Genomic DNA, 19,808 nt, shown 5'->3' with positions numbered 1-19,808 from the left:
TGATTGGCTCTGGCAAAACATAAGAAGCATTTGGTGTACATGTGCTTTGCTATTTTCCTCTCAACAATTGGGCATTTAGGACACACTCCACTCCTTTCCTCCTATCCTTTCCAGCCCCTCTTCATCTCTCCCTTCCACTCCACCTTTTCTACCTGTGATAATTACAATGAGGATCTGGGCTCCATGCCAGAGAGATAAGCACATTTTCCACCTACAAGCTTTTCATTCTGTTAATGTACCCAGGGCTACTCCACTCTGACCCAATACACTACTGCACCACTGCTACAGTCTATATCAAATGCACTGTTAATACACTACTGTCTATCAAATGTAGCCTAGCTACTGCAGTGTTACATTTAATATAGTGACCAGTCATGACTCACAAAAGTAGGTGGGTAAATTCTGAGCTCCTATCAAGATGGCGGTAGGCAAATAACTAAACGTTAATACAAAAAAATGCTAATGGGTGGTTAAACACTTTTCACTATTCAGTGCTGTGTTTACTTACATTTATCCTCCATTACATCACTGGTTAACACACTGTTCCCTTTCAGTCGATGACTCTGTATACAATACTATGGGGAGTCACCGACCAATCAACAGCCCAAGGGATGCCAAGCCCGCCCCCAGAAGCATCCATTTCCTTAATTCTTTGCTTTTCAGCTCGCCTGAAGGAAGAATGTGTCACGCAATTTACAAACTTTTCAAGCACACGAAGACTACGAGATTCGGCACTGACTAAAGTGTCTGTTAGTGGGGAGAGAGAACTCGCCCTCCTAGATGTTGCGAGTTTTGGGTCTTGGTATACGTTTTTGTGTTTGCTAAAAACGAACTACTTTCTGCTCTGTTTGTGTAGCTAATGCTTCCTTGCTTGGGTAGGATTTGTGTTTGCTAAAAACCCACTACTTTCTTCTCTGCTTGTGTAGCCAGTGCTTCCTTGCTTGAGTAAGATGGCTAGTGGTAAGAGTAAGTTTAAAAAAAAGGCTAACCATCCGAGTTTGAAACTCTTACCGTGCCCTTGGGCAGGTGGTTTCACAAGGAAAATGAAAGATACTCATGAGTGCTATCCTGTTTGCCTGGGGTGGAAACATGCTCAGGAGGCTTTGGCTCGGACCAATTTGTGTGGCCATTGTCTCCGGCTGGGCTCAACTTTCATTGGGCGTCGGGCTGAATTTGTGAGAAAGATTGGGGCTGCTGTTGAAGGGTCTTCCGGTGATTTGACCTTGATAATGGGGTTGTCTGAAGCTGGGAGAAAGCGGCAGTGGTGGTCGGAGTTGATGGGGTGTCATCCCAGCCGTGTGAGGCTCATTCCGGTTTCTCTGGCAGTGTTCAGAGTCCGGATTCCGGGATTATATAGTATCCCTGGTTGGCTCTGGAGGGATTTCAGAGTGTCAATCGGATGACATCAGTCCGGGGCAGCCTACATCCCCAGCTTTGGATTCGGCGGGGCAGAGTGAACCATTAGTGGTTAATGCACCTTTGATGGAGCTATATCGAAGGGCGACAAATTACCTGGGGGTGGATTGGCCGTCTTCTCCCCGCAACAGAGTTTCAAATCAAATTTAATTTGTCACATGCTTACTTACGGGCCCTTCCCAACAATGCAGAGAGAATTAGAAAAGTGAAACGATAGAAAAATAAAACACATAATAACAAAACACAATGAGTATATATATACAGTGGCAAGAAAAGTATGTGAACCTTTGGAATTATCTGGACTAAAATTTGATTTGATCTTCATCTAAGTCTACAATAGACAAACACCATCTGCTTAAACTAAGAACACAAACAAGTATACATTAAACCGTGTAAACATTAACAGTGCAGGCTGGAAAAAGTATGTGAACCCTTGGATTTAATAACTGGTTGACCCTCCTTTGGCAGCAATATCTTCAACCAAACGTTTTCTGTAGTTGCGGATCAGACCTGCACAACGGTCCGGAGGAATATTGGACCATTCCTCTTTACAAAACTGTTTCAGTTCAGCAATATTCTTGTGATGTCTGGTGTGAACTGCTCTCTTGAGGTCATGCCACAGCATCTCAATCGGGTTGAGGTCAGGACTCTGAATGGGCCACTCCAGAAGGGATATTTTCTTCTGTTGAAGCCATTCTGTTGTTGATTTACTTCTGTGTTTTGGGTCGTTGTCCTGTTACATCACTCAACTTCTGTTAAGCTTCAATTGGCGGACATATAGCCTTACATTCTCCTGCAAAATGTCTTGATAAACTTGGGAATTCATTTTTCCGTCGATGATAGCAAGCTGTCTAGGCTCTGAGGCAGCAAAGCAGGTCCAAACCATGATGCTCCCTTCACCATACTTTACAGATGGGATGAGGTTTTGATGTTGGTGTGCTGTGCCTTTTTTTCTCCACACATAGAGTTGTGTGTTCCTTCCAAACAACTCAACTGTAGTTTCATCTGTCCACAGAATATTTTGCCAGTAGCGCTGTGGAGCATCCAGATGCTCTTTTGCGAACTTCAGACGTGCAGCAATGTTCTTTTTGGACAGCAGTGGCTTCTTCCGTGGTGTCCTCCCATGAACACCATTCTTGTTTAGTGAATAACGTATCTTAGACTCGTCAACAGAGATGTTAGCATGTTCCAGAGATTTCTGTAAGTCTTTATCTGACACTCTAAGATTCTTCTTAAACTCATTGAGCATTCTCTGCTGTGCTCTTGCAGTCATCTTTGCAGGACAGCCACTCCTAGGGAGAGTAGCAACAGTGCTGAACCTTCTCCATTTATAGACAATTTATCTTACCGTGGACTGGTGAACATCAAGGCTTTTAGAGATACTTTTGTAACCCTTTCCAGTGTTATGCAAGTCAACAATTCTTAATCTTCTGAGATCTCTTTTGTTCGAGGCATGGTTCAAATCAGGCAATGCTTTTTGTGAATAGCAAACTCAAATTTGATGAGTATTTTTCATAGGGCAGGGCAGCTCTAACCAACATCTCCAATCTCGTCTCATTGATTGGATTCCAGGTTAGCTGACTCCTGACTCCAATTAGCTTTTGGAGAAGTCATTAGCCTAAGGGTTCACATATTTCTTCCAACCTACACTGTGAATGTTTAAATAATGCATTCAATGTAGACAAGAACATTTTAAGCAGACTGTGTTTGTCTGTTGTTGTGAAGATGAAGATCAGATCAAATTGTATGACCAATTTATGCAGAAATCCAGATAATTCCAAAGGGTTTACATACTTTTTCTTGAGACTGTATACGGGGTACCAGTGCTGAGTCGATGTGCAGAGGTACGAGGTAATTGAGTTAGACACTGTATGGACATAATTGGGAATAAAGTGACAGATAATAAACAGTAGCATCAGCGTATGTGATGAGTCAAACAATTTATTCCAAATGGGGCAATGCAGATAGTCCGGGTAGCTGTTTGGTTAACTATTTAACAAACAATTTAGCAGTCTTATTGCTTGGAGGTAGAAGCAATTCTGGGTCCTGTTTGTTTCAGTCTTAGTGCATCGGTACCACCTGCCATGTGGTAGCAGAGAGAACAGTCTATGACTTTGGTGGCTGGAGTCTTTGACAATTTCTAGGGCCTTCCTCTGACACCGCCTGGAATAAAGGTCCTAGACGGCAGGGAGCTCGGCCACAGTGATGTACTGGGATGTACGCACTACCCTCTGTAGATCCTTGCGGTCAGATGCAAAGCAGTTGCCATACCAAGCAGTGATGCAGCCAGTCAAGATGCTCTCAATGGTGCAGCTTTAGAACTTTTTGAGGATCTGAGGGCCCATGTTAAATCTTTTCAGCCTCCTGAGATGCCATGTTCACGACTGTGCCAGTGTGTGTCACCATGATAGATCCTTAGTGATGTTGTCACCGAGGACCTTGAAGCTTTCGACTCACTCCACTACAGCCCATAGATGTGAATGGGGCATGCTCGGCCCTCTGTTTCCTGTAGTCCATGATCAGCTCCTTTGTCTTGCTGAAATAGACGGAGAGATTGTTGTTCTGGCACCACACTGCCAGGTCTCTGACCTCCTCCCTATAGGCTCATCATAGTCAGTGATCAGGCCTACCACCGTCGTATTGTCGGCAAACTTAATGATGGTATTGGAGTCGTGTGCTGCCACTCCAGGTCAGAGGCATGGTGCCCCGGGATGGTTTTTCGAGGATGGTTTTTGACCCTTTTGGTGCTTCTGAGCAGCTTTGAACGTCTTGGAACAGACGCCATGCCGAGTCAAAGAAGAAAGGAAAGGGGGATACCTAGTCAGTACCAATGAATGCATTCAACTGAAAGCTTGGTTACTGGCCCAACGCTCCTACCCGAAGAGCGGGATGGAAGCTGATTACTCCACAGGGCAGGGGAAGGAGGAGACCTCGTGACCCTAGCTGGATGCGGAGAGGGGGCGTGTTCTCGGGGCCCTCCTTCCCGACCATTTACTGTGGCAACAGTGTTTCCATGTGGCTCGGTCAATGGGGGCAAGTTACTGGTTGCCGAAGTCCCCGAACCCATTGTGAGCCGGGTATCAGAACGGCAGTACGACGAAAGCACATTGTTTCTACCCAAGGTTCCTTGGTGTTCAGCGGTGGCGTACATCAAAAGGCAGGGGGGAACACGGTCTCTCTCTCCCCTAAACCTTCCCTGTTATCTGCTTGTATGGAGCAGAGCACATTTCCTGTCACTCAGGGCAATGTATCTTCCCGGATCTCTCAACGTGGGTGCACCCCCTAGGACCGGTTTGGCAGGGCTGATGTAGATCTTTATGCATCGCGAGAAAATGCACATTTTCGTCTGTTCTTCTCAATATTGTTGATTATGGTGGCTCCCGTTTCGCCCAGATAACCCTCATTTCCGGGGGATCATCCGCCAGTTGGGCGGGGCCACTTGGAGGGTTCTGTGTCATCGGGATCTATTGTCCCAGGCACACAGGAAAATCTGCCGCCCACGACCGCAAATATGGATCTGTGGGTTTGGCCCCTGAAAGGTTGAATTTGGCGGCAAGGGGTTTACCCTCAAACGTGATTATGACTATACAGTCAACACGTGCACCCTCTACTAGAGGGTTGTACATATATATACTGTGTGTCTTACAGGTCCCTGGCTTTCGAGATGTTCCCTGTCTCACCTCCACCGTTAGCTTCCAATAAACAACGAAGGTTGCATGGCCTGAGTTCGGTGCGCACTTTTTGTCAGGTGCGCGCTTTAGGACCAAGGATATCCGCGTTTGTGACCAGCTTTTTGTTTGTTTCGCTAATCCAGCTCGGGGTAGATCTTTCTCATTGGATTGTGGAGGCTATCTCCCTGGCATATGTCAGCAAAGGACATGGGTTGCCTAGTGGTGTGCGTGCTCACTCCACTAGGGGTGTGGAGGCTTCTTGGGCATTGTTCAGGGGCATAAAGATTGGAGATGACTATGCTGCAGCGAGTTGGGGTTCCCAAAAAATGCTTTTCTGAAGTTTTATTGCTTAGACCTAATTGCTCACAGTGTGGCTCATAGTGTTCTTAGTGTGCAGGTTGCGCATTTATCAGGGTTACGACAGTTACCTGTGGGTTTGAGACTTGGGCTCTCGTGGTTCATCGACTCTGGTCGATGCTATGCAGTGAGCGTGTGCACTTTATCAAGTCACGACAGGTGTTCTGTTGTTTTGGGTTCCTTGTATGAATTCTGACATTTCAGGCTCGCAAGGTATGTATTTTTCATGGAACCATGGGGTCTATGGACTTGGGCTGCAGTGGCATCGTGTCAGATCGCATAGCCAGTTGCAGTAGGTTCTGGTTTCCTGTATGGGGCTCTGACAGTTCAGGCTTCTAGGGGTAAGTATTAGGGGTAAAGGTAGCTTCTGGCTTCAAAAGCCCTTTTTGGAGCCGGTGAAACCTGTGTGTGCTTGGGCTGCTGTGGGCCTCCTAGTCTGGCACCCTCTGAGGTGGCTTGGGGTGTGATTTATGTCCCCATAGTATGTTATACTGAGTGACCGACTGAAAGGGAATGTACAGTTATGAATTTAACTACTGTTCCCTGAAGTATAACTCATTTTGGCCCATCACCATCAGGTGATTTGGGCTCGCTGAAGAGTGGTACTGAATTGATGAAATAGATGTGAGCCCGGTATTATACCCAGGAAGGCGGGCTCCTGAGGGCAGGCTTGACATCCATTGGCCCGTTGGGCGTGTACTCTTTCTTCTCCTCTCCTCTCTCCTGCGCTGTCTCCTATCCTCCCTACACACAGACAAACACGCATACGAAGAGCCAGAGCACGTTTGGTGAGAAGCACCTGCCTCACATACTAATGACGCCTCCGTTACATTGTCATTCAGACACACGCTCACACGCACCCCTCCCTACCACCACCTCATCGCCCCATCGGCACATTGTCATTCAGAGGACAGAGCTACATGACCCTCACCTCCCCCCACTTCCTTCATCTCCCAACTCACCCCCGTCATTCAGAGCACCGTCACGCTTCCCTCCCCGCCCCCACTCCCTAACACGCCTCAATGCCATACCTCTTAATCTTCACAAAGAGAAATAGATCATGCAACAGTTCCAGAGAGGAAATCTACTTCAATGACACCGTCTCTACTTCTAATTGACGTGACGCACTAGAGCAGAGGTGCACAGCTCCAGTTCCTAACAGTCATTCTGCTTTTTAACTAGGAGCTGATTTCTACCTGAAAAAAGGTGTGTTCACTCACAGTCCAATCAGTAATATCAAGAGCCATGGACGCACGAAAGCAAACAGGACTGTGTGGACTGTGTATGTTACCTTTGGCCTCTCTGTTCTCCTCACAAATCCTCTTCACAGCAGACACACCCTTCAGCTCATTCTGTCCAGCTAGAGAGGGAGAGAGAAGGGAGAAGAGAGGAGGGGAGGAGAAGAGAGGAGGCTGATCTAATTAATTTCCTAAGTAAACACACCCAGTAAACACTCAGAGCGAAAGAGAGAGCGAGAGACGCAAAACCACACGCACATCCAGACACACACACAAACACAGTCCCTTGCCACAGCAGGCCTATATGCACACATTGCTAAATTCCACAACCACACAACTACCCACATACACTCCAGGACAAGTTGCCTATCTGAACAGATCATTAAAAACCTGCCCTGAGGAAATCATTTGACTACTAAATATTTCTGTCCGTGGGTATTAAACATATAATTAAGTATAAAATTAAATAATTATATTAACTAAGTATATTAATCAGTTCATGGTACTGTTGGACGGTATAACACATTCACATTGGTAGGCCTATGGTGTAGAGTATGGTGTCTTTATGTAGGCCTACCTATGATAATGTGTGCCCCCAGGCTGGCCATGTGTCTTGAGGTCTCATAGCCAATTCCCCTGGTGCCTCCCGTCACTATAGCAACTTTGCCATGTTGTAAGGCCAGCTCTGGAGAAAGGAAATGAATACAATGACAAATGGAATGGGGTAATAAACATGGTGCAGATATTACCCTATCCCTTAGTGTTATTCTTTAGGCCAGGAAAACTCTCCTTCCATACATGGCCATGCAGTTTATGAAGTTTGTATGGCATGTTTGCAGGTTTATAAAGTTTGTATGGCATGTTTACAGGTTTATGAAGTTTGTATGGCATGTTTACAGGTTTATAAAGTTTGTATGGCATGTTTACAGGTTTATGAAGTTTGTATGGCATGTTTACAGGTTTATAAAGTTTGTATGGCATGTTTACAGGTTTATGAAGTTTGTATGGCATGTTTACAGGTTTATAAAGTTTGTATGGCATGTTTACAGGTTTATGAAGTTTGTATGGCATGTTTACAGGTTTATGAATTTTGTATGGCATGTTTACAGGTTTATGAATTTCGTATGGCATGTTTACAGGTTTATGAAGTTTGTATGGCATGTTTACAGGTTTATGAAGTTTGTATGGCATGTTTACAGGTTTATGAAGTTTGTATGGCATGTTTACAGGTTTATGAATTTTGTATGGCATGTTTACAGGTTTATGAATTTTGTATGGCATGTTTACAGGTTTATGAAGTTTGTATGGCATGTTTACAGGTTTATGAAGTTTGTATGGCATGTTTACAGGTTTATGAATTTTGTATGGCATGTTTACAGGTTTATGAAGTTTGTATGGCATGTTTACAGGTTTATGAAGTTTGTATGGCATGTTTACAGGTTTATGAAGTTTGTATGGCATGTTTACAGGTTTATGAAGTTTGTATGGCATGTTTACAGGTTTATGAAGTTTGTATGGCATGTTTACAGGTTTATGAATTTTGTATGGCATGTTTACAGGTTTATGAATTTTGTATGGCATGTTTACAGGTTTATGAAGTTTGTATGGCATGTTTACAGGTTTATGAATTTTGTATGGCATGTTTACAGGTTTATGAAGTTTGTATGGCATGTTTACAGGTTTATGAAGTTTGTATGGCATGTTTACAGGTTTATGAATTTTGTATGGCATGTTTACAGGTTTATGAAGTTTGTATGGCATGTTTACAGGTTTATGAAGTTTGTATGGCATGTTTACAGGTTTATGAAGTTTCTATGGCATGTTTACAGGTTTATGAATTTTGTATGGCATGTTTACAGGTTTATGACATGTAGCTGGATGTATTTTATTATTTTCCAGCTGGACAGTCTGTTTCTGCTGTAGCAATTATCATGCCAACATCAAAGGAGAAATATGTGGTGGTGAGCATGTCAGTGGTAAATGTCATATTGAGATGTGTGTGTGTGTTTTAAGCAGGGGCGAAAATCTGAGATCAACCTTGGAGGGGACAATTACATTAAATTTTCTCAAGAGCAATTCCTGAGGGGGACACCAAAAGTAGTGCTGTAACACATAGCATACGTTGTTAAATGTATATTGAGGAACCATAATTCCTACAACTGGATAATTGATAGGTACAGTAGTTAACTGAAGGGTTTTCCCAACTTGTTCAAATGTTTAAATCATTATAATTCTACTACTAATAATAGTTATAGCAGTGCTCCTTACCAGTCCAGTATGTATGCAGGTATTCGTACTTACAACCAGCAATATCAAGAAAGGTCAGTAGGTGACAATGGTACTGTACACTGTATGGGTGTAGTTTTCATAAATACAATGAACATGGTGTGATCACATCTAAAAGAATCTCCATTGAGAACCATCACAAAGTTGGTCTCCGTATTGAATTGACCTTTTAATTTGACTTTTTCTGATACATTTATATAGTCATTAAATATGTCCACCTGGCCTGAGTCTACAATATCTTTGCAAGAACAAAAAGCTTAAAATAAGTACAGTTCTAAAAGCAAAATAACTACTTCAATGAAAAACCCAAATAAATCAACCAAAATATCCTTCAGTCAGTGTCTCAACTCTTCAAACAGCAGCTATGGACAAGTATGTCGCACAAAGTATGCAATTTTAAATAAAATAACATGAAATAAATCATTTGTAAGTGTACTAAAAACTACTAAACAAAATAACAACTATCAATTACACCATGGGTTCTCAAACTGGGATTCAATGGACTAATTGCAAGGGGTCCGTGAAATAAAAAAGTGTAATGAATGTAGTCAGTACCACAAGGTTTCCAGTAAGTTTACATATAATATAAAGGGGGTGGAGGTCCCTGAGGACCGCTCAAAACCTTGCCTGCCTTGCCTCAAAATATGCAGGGGTTCCAGTACCCCAAAAAGGTTGAGAACCACTGCTATACACACTACTGAACAAAAGAACCGAGCATATGTTTGCGGGTTTCCTCAACAACACATCAGTTGGCACTTTCGCAATGCCCTCGCCTGTTGTCTCCGACACCCTGTATAGCCCAATAAACTCCTTGTGAGGGACAAGGTCATGGTCAACATAACGCAGACAGACATTCTCCTGTTCAGCACCAGAGACATCTTGAGTACCATCAACAATTAATGAAAATTGTACAATCGGAAGAGACCTAATCTCAGCTGCAATGCCTCGAATGACTATTGGCCATGATGTTCAGAATTTCATTCTGTGCTTTGGGGCCTGTGTACATTGTGGTACGCTCTGTTAACCACTTCAGTAAAATGGGATCATCCTCTTCTGCCCTAAGTTTCAAAATCTGGTATAAATTCCCACTGTCATCCGTGTGGCCTCTAAAGGCTTGTCCCTGTCTTACTACATGCCGCACCGAACTAACAATTTTCATCAAGCAATGCCTTGCGTCATCCTGCTGTTTACCCCACGCGCTGGACATAACTGGACACTGATTGGATTTAGCTGGTGTGCTGTTACAATTACAAAGTGGCGGTGGGTTTGGCAATTTTGATGTGCTGTGAATTTTTCAATGCCTTTTCTCCAGTTCCTAAATCCTGCACTAACGAAGGCAGCATCAGCTCTTTGGCCAAAAGATGGCTGGCTTGAAAACCCTTGGCTACAGTGAAAACACAACACTCCTTTTATTGATGGATTATAATGTAGCCAGGGGAAATCGCGAAACCATCTCTCTTGAAACGTCAACAGTCTGTTGGCAAGAGTTTGCGGTTCTATAAATTGTGGGTGTGGCTGATATGGTTTTGTGCCATCACTGTGGTAACTGGACAATGCTGTGCCACTGTCCCCTATACTGGTGCTGCTGGCAACAAGGGTGACACTTGGTCCTGCCGTGGCTGTGACACTGTCCTCTGAAGTCTCTCTCCCTGGCTCTTTCCCTTTCACCACCCTAACTGACTCAGTCTGTCTCCTAGAAAATAAATAAGGTGTTTGCCGTACTCCTAACTACCGGTACCCAAAACTACACAATTAATCACAACAGCAATACCATTGCCGTAAACAAATCTTAGTTTAGTCACCAGTTTAAGTTGAGAGTGGGGGTATCCATGGCATTTTCCAATTATGTCCCTATTTTACAAGTCCAAAAAATTGAGAACCTTTCATAATGTTGCCAAACAAAGACTCAACAAACTTACCTGAGACTCCCTGTCTGCCAATCTGTCCCTGCATATCTGTCCCCAGCTCTGCTGTCTGTGTGCCATCTGTTGCCTGCTCTGCCTAATGACATCATTGTGAAACATTTCCATTAGCATTTTACTTCTTTCTTATGAACATTTTATCAACTAGTCTTTGAGATATTAGGATACTAGAGTTCTTACTATGCGTTTTGGTGTACTGACAAATACTCTGATGTCCGTCTTCTTACTTTTTTCTGCCATTTTTCTACCTGGCTGGCTGGCTGGCCTAGCTGCACACACACACATTTACACAACACATGCTGCAACCTTTTGTAATTTAAATAGTTTGTTTCATATTGGCTGGCTTCCAACAATAGCTGAATTTGTAAAGCTAGCGAGCACCAATTCCGTTTCTGTGTGTTTGCTATAATCTTTGCTGCCTGGTTAAATAAAGGTGAAATAAAATAAAATAAAAAAAGTTCACTAGCGACAATTTATCTTTTGCAACGAGACCATTATATATATTTAAGACAATGGTAGAAGAGAGTGTAGTTCTGTTCTGTTCAGTTTGGACTTCAGTTTATTGCTAACCTTATCACAGGGACGTCGAAGCACTACAGCTGCATGCTGATCTTGGAATAAACTGACGATAGCAAAGATTCCATCTTTGACGACGCCACATAAATGGAATAGGTACTAGCTAGCTTGATAGTTAATGTTTGCTTTAGTTTGCGCGCTAGCTCTGCAAATTCAACTAGTGTGTGAACCCTGCCAACATAAAAATAAATAAATAACATTGCCATGGACCTGCTATGGATTGACTGAATTAACCTCACGTCAGTTACGTACATGTCCCTTTCGGACAGTAGATACGAACCCTTTTTTACCTTGCCAGCTAAAGAACTGGCAGTGGATCAAACCATTGTGAGGCAAAGGGCGGGGGGGGTCGCAATCTTTTGAAATTTAAATGCGCTATTAAGTGTCTATAATCAGCACAAGTGCTTTCATTGCGTATTATTAATATTATTGAAATTACATAGTTATGTTTACAGTGATATATTGGGGGGGACAAATCATCTTTTTCCCAAGATGGGGGGGTCGTGTCCCCCCCGTCCCCCCTGGGATTTCCGCCTATGGTTTTAAGATTATATAATTAGAATGAGTGAACAATAATTCATTCTAATTCTATGGTTGGGCAGTAGTTTACAACATGTTTGACATAGTTTAGTATGTGTGTAACAGGCCTAACCATTCCCTTTACAATATTCTTCCCTCCTGGTCCAGTAGACAACGATGTTGGCAGGCTTTAGTTCCAGGCCAGCTCTAACATAGCCTGCTTCGGCTGATGAGCGGCTGCGTAAGTAGCGCGCAGATAGAACCCTCGTGACTGCGCTGTTTATATGGAGGCGCTGATGAGCAAACGAGGGCAGCTGAGACTGTCTGCTAAACTTTTGTTTTGTGTTCACTTCAAACGGTTAGAAATGACCGGCAAAGCAATACTTAACAAAGTCAGTCTATGTTCTAGTTGGGGTGAACAGCAGCTCTTTCATCACAGCCTGCAGCTGCTCTTACTCGAGGCGAAACTGGCTAATTATCCTTGTTATACACTAACCTGGCAACGTGAAGGGACGGCAGATCAATTGATTAATTAGAACTCTCAACCCAAGCAGGTACAGCTTAAGAGCAGGTAAATAACAATCCAGATAAATAACAATCCAGAAACCCCATAGCCTGGAGGTTGTGTTTGCGAGCACTTCTCTGGTCTCTTTATAATGACCGGCATACACGCGAATCCCTCACTCCATCATGTGTCCAGCAAGAGGCCCGTCCCAACACTAAGTATTATACGCCTACTTGTCTCTTCTCTTCCTCGTCTCCTTCCCTCATCATGCGGGCTAGACAGCATAACAAAAGTTTAGGCCTACAGTGAGAACCTGGGGTCTGTTCAGTTGGGTGAAACGTTTCAGAACTTTTAGTTTAAATTGTGTAGAACATATATAACTGTCACGTAGAATAGACTAGAGAAGCATGTCAGCTCTATTAGAGTGAGTGAGTTTCTAGGTTGAGGGTCAGTGACGTGGGCCATCCTTTGTATTGTTTGTGGGAATCGCATCTCACGCATGACTGGGATTATTTAAGATGATGGGACAGTATTGTGACAGCTTTGTGCGCACACACACAGACAAACACGTAAACATGCATATGTACACAACCACATTCTCACACCTTCACACAAATGAACACAAACACACCCTTCCTGATTGTGATTGTTATTCAACAGTGTGTCCAATAAGATCATAGACTTTGATCACAGCTTTGTTTTGTTGTTGTTGTTGCTGGTAGTGTGTGTGTGTGTGCTTCATGTTGCATAACTAGGAGATAAGTATAGTGGACATAGAATATGACAGGACTTACAGAGAATACATTCAGCCTAACCCAGAGCTAAGAACTTCCCATGGTTAAGGATAGCCAGGATAGGTAGGGGTGCTGCAGCACCCCCTGATAAATTGATCCTCCACCAGATTTCACAGTGGGTGCGAAACATTGTGGCTTGTAAGCCTCTCCAGGTCTGTGAAATTTGGTGGAGGATCGGTGATGATCTGGGGGTGCTTCAGCAAGGCTGGAATCGGGCAGATTTGTCTTTGTGAAGGACACATGAATCAAGCCACGTACAAGGTTGTCCTGGAAGAACACTTGCTTCCTTCTGCTTTGACAATGTTCCCCAACTCTGAGGATTGTTTTTTCCAGCAGGACAATGCTCCATGCCACACAGCCAGGTCAATCAAGGTGTGGATGGAGGACCACCATATCAAGACCCTGTCATGGCCAGCCCAACCTCCAGACCTGAACCCCATTGAAGACCTCTGGAATGTGATCAAGAGGAAGATGGATGGTCACAAGCCATTAAACAAAGCCAAGCTGCTTGCATTTTTGCGCCAGAAGTGGCATAAAGTCACCCAACATCAATCTTTTTTTGTTATTTTTTACAAGTTGTCATTTTCTGCAAATAAATGCTCTAAATGACAATATTTTAATTTGGAATTTGGGATAAATGTTGTCAGTAGTTTATTGAATAAAACAAAAATGCAAATTTTACACATACCTATGAATAGTAAAACCAGAGAAACTGATAATTTTGCAGTGGTCTCTTAATTTTTTCCAGAACTGAATGTATATATGTACACTGAGTATACAAAACATTAATGACACCTCCTCTTTCCATGACATAGACTGACCAGGTGAAAGCTATGATTCCTTATTGATGTCACTTGTTAAATTCACTTCATCAGTGTAGATGACGGGGGTCCAACTCAATATTAGGAAGGTGTTCCCAATGTTTGGTATACTCAGTGTATATTTATGCCACCTCCTTTGGTGCATGTAACTCTATGTCAAAATGAGCGAGTGTGGAATTGAATTCCCATCCCACCGCTGTTTCCACACACAACCTTCTCTCTGTATTACAGAAGAAAAAAACTAGTGCTTCAGGGCACAAGTGTTAGACGCCTGGGTTAATGTTTATCCCTAGGTGAACCTTTATCTTTGGGTTAACATCTATCCCTAGGTTAACATTTATCCCTAGGTTAACATTTATTCCTGGGTTAATGTTTATCCCTAGGTTAACATTTATCCCTGGCGGAACCTTTATCCCTGGGTTAACATTTATCTTTGGGGGAACCTTTATCCCTAGGTTAACATTTATCCCTAGGTTAACATTTATCCCTGGGGGAACCTTTATCCCTAGGTTAACATTTATCCCTCGGTTAACATTTATCTCCTGGGGGAACCTTTATCCCTAGGTTAACATTTATCCCTAGGTGAACCTTTATCCCTGGGGGAACCTTTATCCCTAGGTTAACATTTATCCCCTGGGTTAATGTTTATCCCTAGGTGAACTTTTATCCCTAGGTTAACATTTATCCCTGGGGGAACCTTTATCCCTAGGTTAACATTTATCCCTGGGGGAACCTTTATCCCTAGGTTAACATTTATCCCTGGGGGAACCTTTATCCCTGGGTTAACATTTATCCCTGGGTTAACATTTATCCCTGGGGGAACCTTTATCCCTGGGTTAACATTTATCCCTGGGGGAACCTTTATCCCTGTGTTAACATTTATCCCTGGGGGAACCTTTATCCCTGTGTTAACATTTATCCCTGGGGGAACCTTTATCCCTGGGTTAACATTTATCCCTGGGTTAACATTTATCCCTGGGGGAACCTTTATCCCTGGGTTAACATTTATCCCTAGGTTAACGTTTATCCCTGGGGGAACCTTTATCCCTAGGTTAACGTTTATCCCTAGGTTAACGTTTATCCCTAGGTTAACATTTATCCCTCGGTTAACGTTTATCCCTGGGGGAACCTTTATCCCTGGGTGAACAAATGCCTGTGTGCAAGGAGGGTAAGCTAGCTCTAGGACAGTTTTAGCCTGGGTTAAAGAGAGGGCTAAGGAGGTGCAGTCTGAAAAGCCCGAGAGGCAGAGAGAAAAGAAAGAGAGAGAGACGGAGAGAGCGAGAGAGAAGGAGCACCACAGCAGTCGCTCTGTGCAGCGAGTCTCCGTCAGTAGCCAATGAAAAGATGTGTGTGTGTGTAATACCTCTGGTCACGTGTCTTTCTCATTACAGTTCTCAATGATCTGGTGTGTTTCCATTAGTGATGCCAAACAGGAGGAGGAGCACCTCACACACCATTGTCATTGTACACACAATGTGGTGTGTGTGTGTGTGTGTGTGTGTGTGTGTGTGTGTGTGCAGGGCCGGCTCCAGGCATAAGTGACTTAAGCGGTCGCTTAGGGTCCAAGGCCGCTAGGCACCTCTTGACCCAGAATGTTTAATAGTTAAATATTTTTTATATATTTTTTGGAACTATGTCGGGATCCCAACTTACAGTTGAGAGTTAGAATAGTAGAATACACAATGTGCAAGTTCAATATTTGGTTGTGCATCAGCAATTTTTCTATTGTTAGCCATGTCAGCTAACAATGTTTAGATTGGTAGGTTAGTCTACAGATCAGTCACGCAGGACACGTGCCCAGGTGCCCTAACCTCCAAGGGTCCCCCATTCATTTTGTTAGTCACTCTCACTCTGATTTCATTAACATGGCATAAGTCATGGCAAAATATGTAGAATTGCAGGAAATTAGCTTATAAAGGACCAAAAAAATTATCTGCCCCATGGCAAAATGAGTAGAATTGCATGACATTTGTTATAAAATTGCTAAAATGTTTCTCTGCCTCATGGCAAAATGTGTAGAACTGCAGAAAACTTATTTTTCCAATAAAACCTTTAAAAAAAATTGTGCTCAGTGAGATGCCTGGGTTAACGTTTATCCCTGGGTGAAGAAATGCCTGTGTTAGCCTGGGTTAAAGAGAGGTCTAAGGAGGTGCAGTCATTATCATTAACATGGTATAAGTCATGGCAAAATGTGTAGAATTGCAGGAAATTAGCTGCAAAACTGCCCCATGGAAAAAATTGTAAAATTGGGGTGGGAGGAAGAGATGGGAAAGAAGGAAGGGTGGGCAGAAGGAGTGGGAGGGAGGGAGGGAGGATAATGACACGTCACAACACAGTTCCCTGGGCTCATAGCACAGACACAGAGGAAACAGTTACCTTGGGCTCCTAACACAGACACAGAGGAAACAGTGTCCTTGGGCTCATAGCACAGACACAGAGGAAACAGTATCCTTGGGCTCATAGCACAGACACAAAGGAAACAGTGACCCTGGGCTCATAGCACAGACACAGAGGAAACAGTGACGTTAGGCTCATAGCACAGACACAGAGGAAACAGTAACCCTAGGCTCATAGCACAGACACAGAGGAAACAGTACCCCTTGGCTCATAGCACAGACACAGAGGAAACAGTTACCCTGGGCTCATAGCACAGACACAGAGGAAACAGTACCCCTTGGCTCATAGCACAGACACAGAGGAAACAGTTACCCTAGGCTCATAGCACAGACACAGAGGAAACAGTGACCCTGGGCTCATAGCACAGACACAGAGGAAACAGTTACCCTGGGCTCATAGCACAGACACAGAGGAAACAGTTACCCTGGGCTCATAGCACAGACACAGAGGAAACAGTTACCCTGGGCTCATAGCACAGACACAGAGGAAACAGTTACCTTGGGCTCATAGCCCAGACACAGAGGAAACAGTTACCCTGGGCTCATAGCACAGACACAGAGGAAACAGTTACCCTGGGCTCATAGCACAGGCACAGAGGAAACAGTTACCATGGGCTCATAGCACAGACACAGAGGAAACAGTTACCCTGGGCTCATAGCACAGACACAGAGGAAACAGTTACCCTGGGCTCATAGCACAGACACAGAGGAAACAGTTACCCTGGGCTCATAGCACAGACACAGAGGAAACAGTGACCTTGGGCTCTTTATACTGGGGGGTGGCGGGGACTTTATACTGACATCTAAAAGAATGATATTCTTATGACTCACACACAGGACAAGACTCAGACTTTACCACTGAGTGTTCGATAATGAAACATCTGAATACGAATATGATTTTAAAAAGACAGTGTGTGTATGTGTTTGTTAGTTAGAATTACACAAAAATTGTCCCCAATTTTTATCTGCTTTAATTCAGCACCGCTAGAGCAATTCAGCACAGCTGGAGCGACCGCAACACAACCAAAATGATGAAGTTTAGCACCACATGACAGTGGGCAGCGACTTTCTGATGCACAACAAGAGCCGCTATGGTGCAGCCACTCCCCAGGACTGAGAATTCCTGAAGATAAATCCAGGAGAGCCAGAAAGTAATTAGCCTCCCCTACGATTTTGCTCACTTGCTAGCTTGATTCAGCCATATTGACTTTTTCAATTCAAACTTCAGATTTAAATTGAAAATGAAAGGAAATAGACCTCTCCACTGTTTTTCTGCCTCATGTGTAGCATAAGCGGGGCGAGGACAGAGCAGACACACATCACATCAGCGTTAAGGGTTAGTCGCACTGCAGCGTGATGTGTGTGTATCTGGGTTGGACTGACAGTTAGCCTAAGGCAGTCCTATCAAAGATGGACTTTACATAACAGCTGAGTCACACAGGATCTGTTTTTTATGTTCTGAGGTGTGTGTGTGTGTGTGTGTGTGTGTGTGTGTGTGTGTGTGTGTGTGTGTGTGTGTGTGTGTGTGTGTGTGTGTGTGTGTGTGTGTGTGTGTGTGTGTGTGTGTGTGTGTGTGTGTGTGTGTGTGTGTGTGTGTGTGTGTGTGTGTGTGTGTGTGTGTGTGTGTGTGTGTGTGTAAGATGAGGAAGGAGATGGGATGGATGACATGTGTGTGTGGCACTGAGCCCCACTGAGCCTTTTCCTGCTCTACTTTCTCAGACTGTCACTAGAGCAACACACTCACCTGTCTTTCACAAGGCAATCATGGACAAAAATTTGAACAGAAGGCCACAGAGCCATAGGTGTATCATTGGCTGTTCTCTCCTCTCCCTGTCAGACACAGGGGAAATGCAGCTTCAGAAGTGTCTCAGACAAAGTTTTTTGTCTGTCTGAAAGAATACACTACGGAGGTTTTGTCTGTCTGAAAGAATACACTACGGAGGTTTTGTCTGTCTGAAAGAATACACTACGGAGGTTTTGTCTGTCTGAAAGAATACACTACGGAGGTTTTGTCTGTCTGAAAGAATACACTACGGAGGTTTTGTCTGTCTGAAAGCATACACTACGGAGGTTTTGTCTGTCTGAAAGAATACACTACGGAGGTTTTGTCTGTCTGAAAGAATACACTACGGAGGTTTTGTCTGTCTGAAAGAATACACTACGGAGGTTTTGTCTGTCTGAAAGAATACACTACGGAGGTTTTGTCTGTCTGAAAGAATACACTACGGAGGTTTTGTCTGTCTGAAAGAATACACTACGGAGGTTTTGTCTGTCTGAAAGAATACACTACGGAGGTTTTGTCTGTCTGAAAAGGTTTACTAAGGTCTCCTTGTGTCTCCTCCTTCCATTGAAAATTACTGATTTACAGAAGTTCGAAACTGATAAATTTTTCGCATTTGTAATGAAGATTTTGTGGAACACATCTCCCAATGTGCAGACTGGATGGATTACCATCCATTATGAGATACATATAGTCAATGCATGACATACCGCTTGATTAGAGTATTGGACACATTAGATACACAAAAGTATGTGGACACCCGCACACCGAACATCTCATTCCAAAATCATGGGCCTCAATATGGAGTTGCGAGGACTTGCTTCCATTTAGCCACAAGAGCATTAGTGAGGTTGGGCACTGATGTTGGGCGATTAGGCCTGGCTCACAGTCAGCATTCCAATTCATCCCAAAGGTGGGGTTGAGGTAATGGGGTTGAGTTCAGGGCTATGTGCAGGCCAGTCAAGTTCTTCCGCACCAATCTTGACAAACCATTTCTGTATGGACCTCACTTTGTGCACAGAGGCATTGTCATGCTGAAACAGGAAAGGGCTTTCCCCAAAATGTTGCCACAATATTGGAAGCACAGAAGCATCTAGAATAAAAATTGTATGCTGTTGCGTTAAGATATCCCTTCACTGGAACTAAGGGGCCTATCCAGAACCATGAAAAACAGCCCCGTACCATTATTCCTCCTCCACCAAACTTTAAAGTTGCCACTATGCATTGGGGCAGGTAGAATTTTCCTGGCATCCACCAAACCCAGATTTGTCCGTCGGACTGCCAGATGGGAAGCGTGATTTATTACTCCAGAGAACACATTTCTACTGCTCCAGAGTCCAATGGCAGCGAGCTTTAAGCCACTCAAGCCGATGCTTGGCATTGCACATGGTGATCTTAGGCTTGTGTGCAGCTGCTCGCCCATGGAAACCCATTTCATGAAGCTCGCAACGAACAATTCCCGTGCTGACGTTGCTTCCAGAGACAGTTTGGAACTCTGTAGTGAGTTTTACAACCAAGGACATATGA

General features: G+C 43.7%; 1 protein-coding gene across 1 annotated transcript in view; it reads right to left on the bottom strand.

Moving 5' to 3' along the window:
- Positions 1–16,566, bottom strand: part of LOC129821580 (dehydrogenase/reductase SDR family member on chromosome X-like) — a 45,892-nt gene extending 29,326 nt beyond the window's left edge. Inside the window, exons 1-4 of the mRNA XM_055879235.1 lie at positions 16,482–16,566; positions 12,482–12,634; positions 7,260–7,367; positions 6,736–6,804 (exon numbers count right to left, since the gene is read on the bottom strand). Coding sequence (XP_055735210.1) covers positions 6,736–6,804; positions 7,260–7,367; positions 12,482–12,634; positions 16,482–16,566 — 415 coding nt within the window. The remainder of the gene's footprint in view (positions 1–6,735; positions 6,805–7,259; positions 7,368–12,481; positions 12,635–16,481) is intronic.
- Between the last annotated feature and the right edge of the window lie 3,242 nt (positions 16,567–19,808).

Source organism: Salvelinus fontinalis, chromosome 23 (genome assembly GCF_029448725.1).
Source record: "Salvelinus fontinalis isolate EN_2023a chromosome 23, ASM2944872v1, whole genome shotgun sequence".
NCBI lineage: Eukaryota > Metazoa > Chordata > Actinopteri > Salmoniformes > Salmonidae > Salvelinus > Salvelinus fontinalis.
The sequence above is the reverse complement of the archived record's forward strand: the minus strand, read 5'-3'. Positions and strand labels throughout refer to the sequence as shown.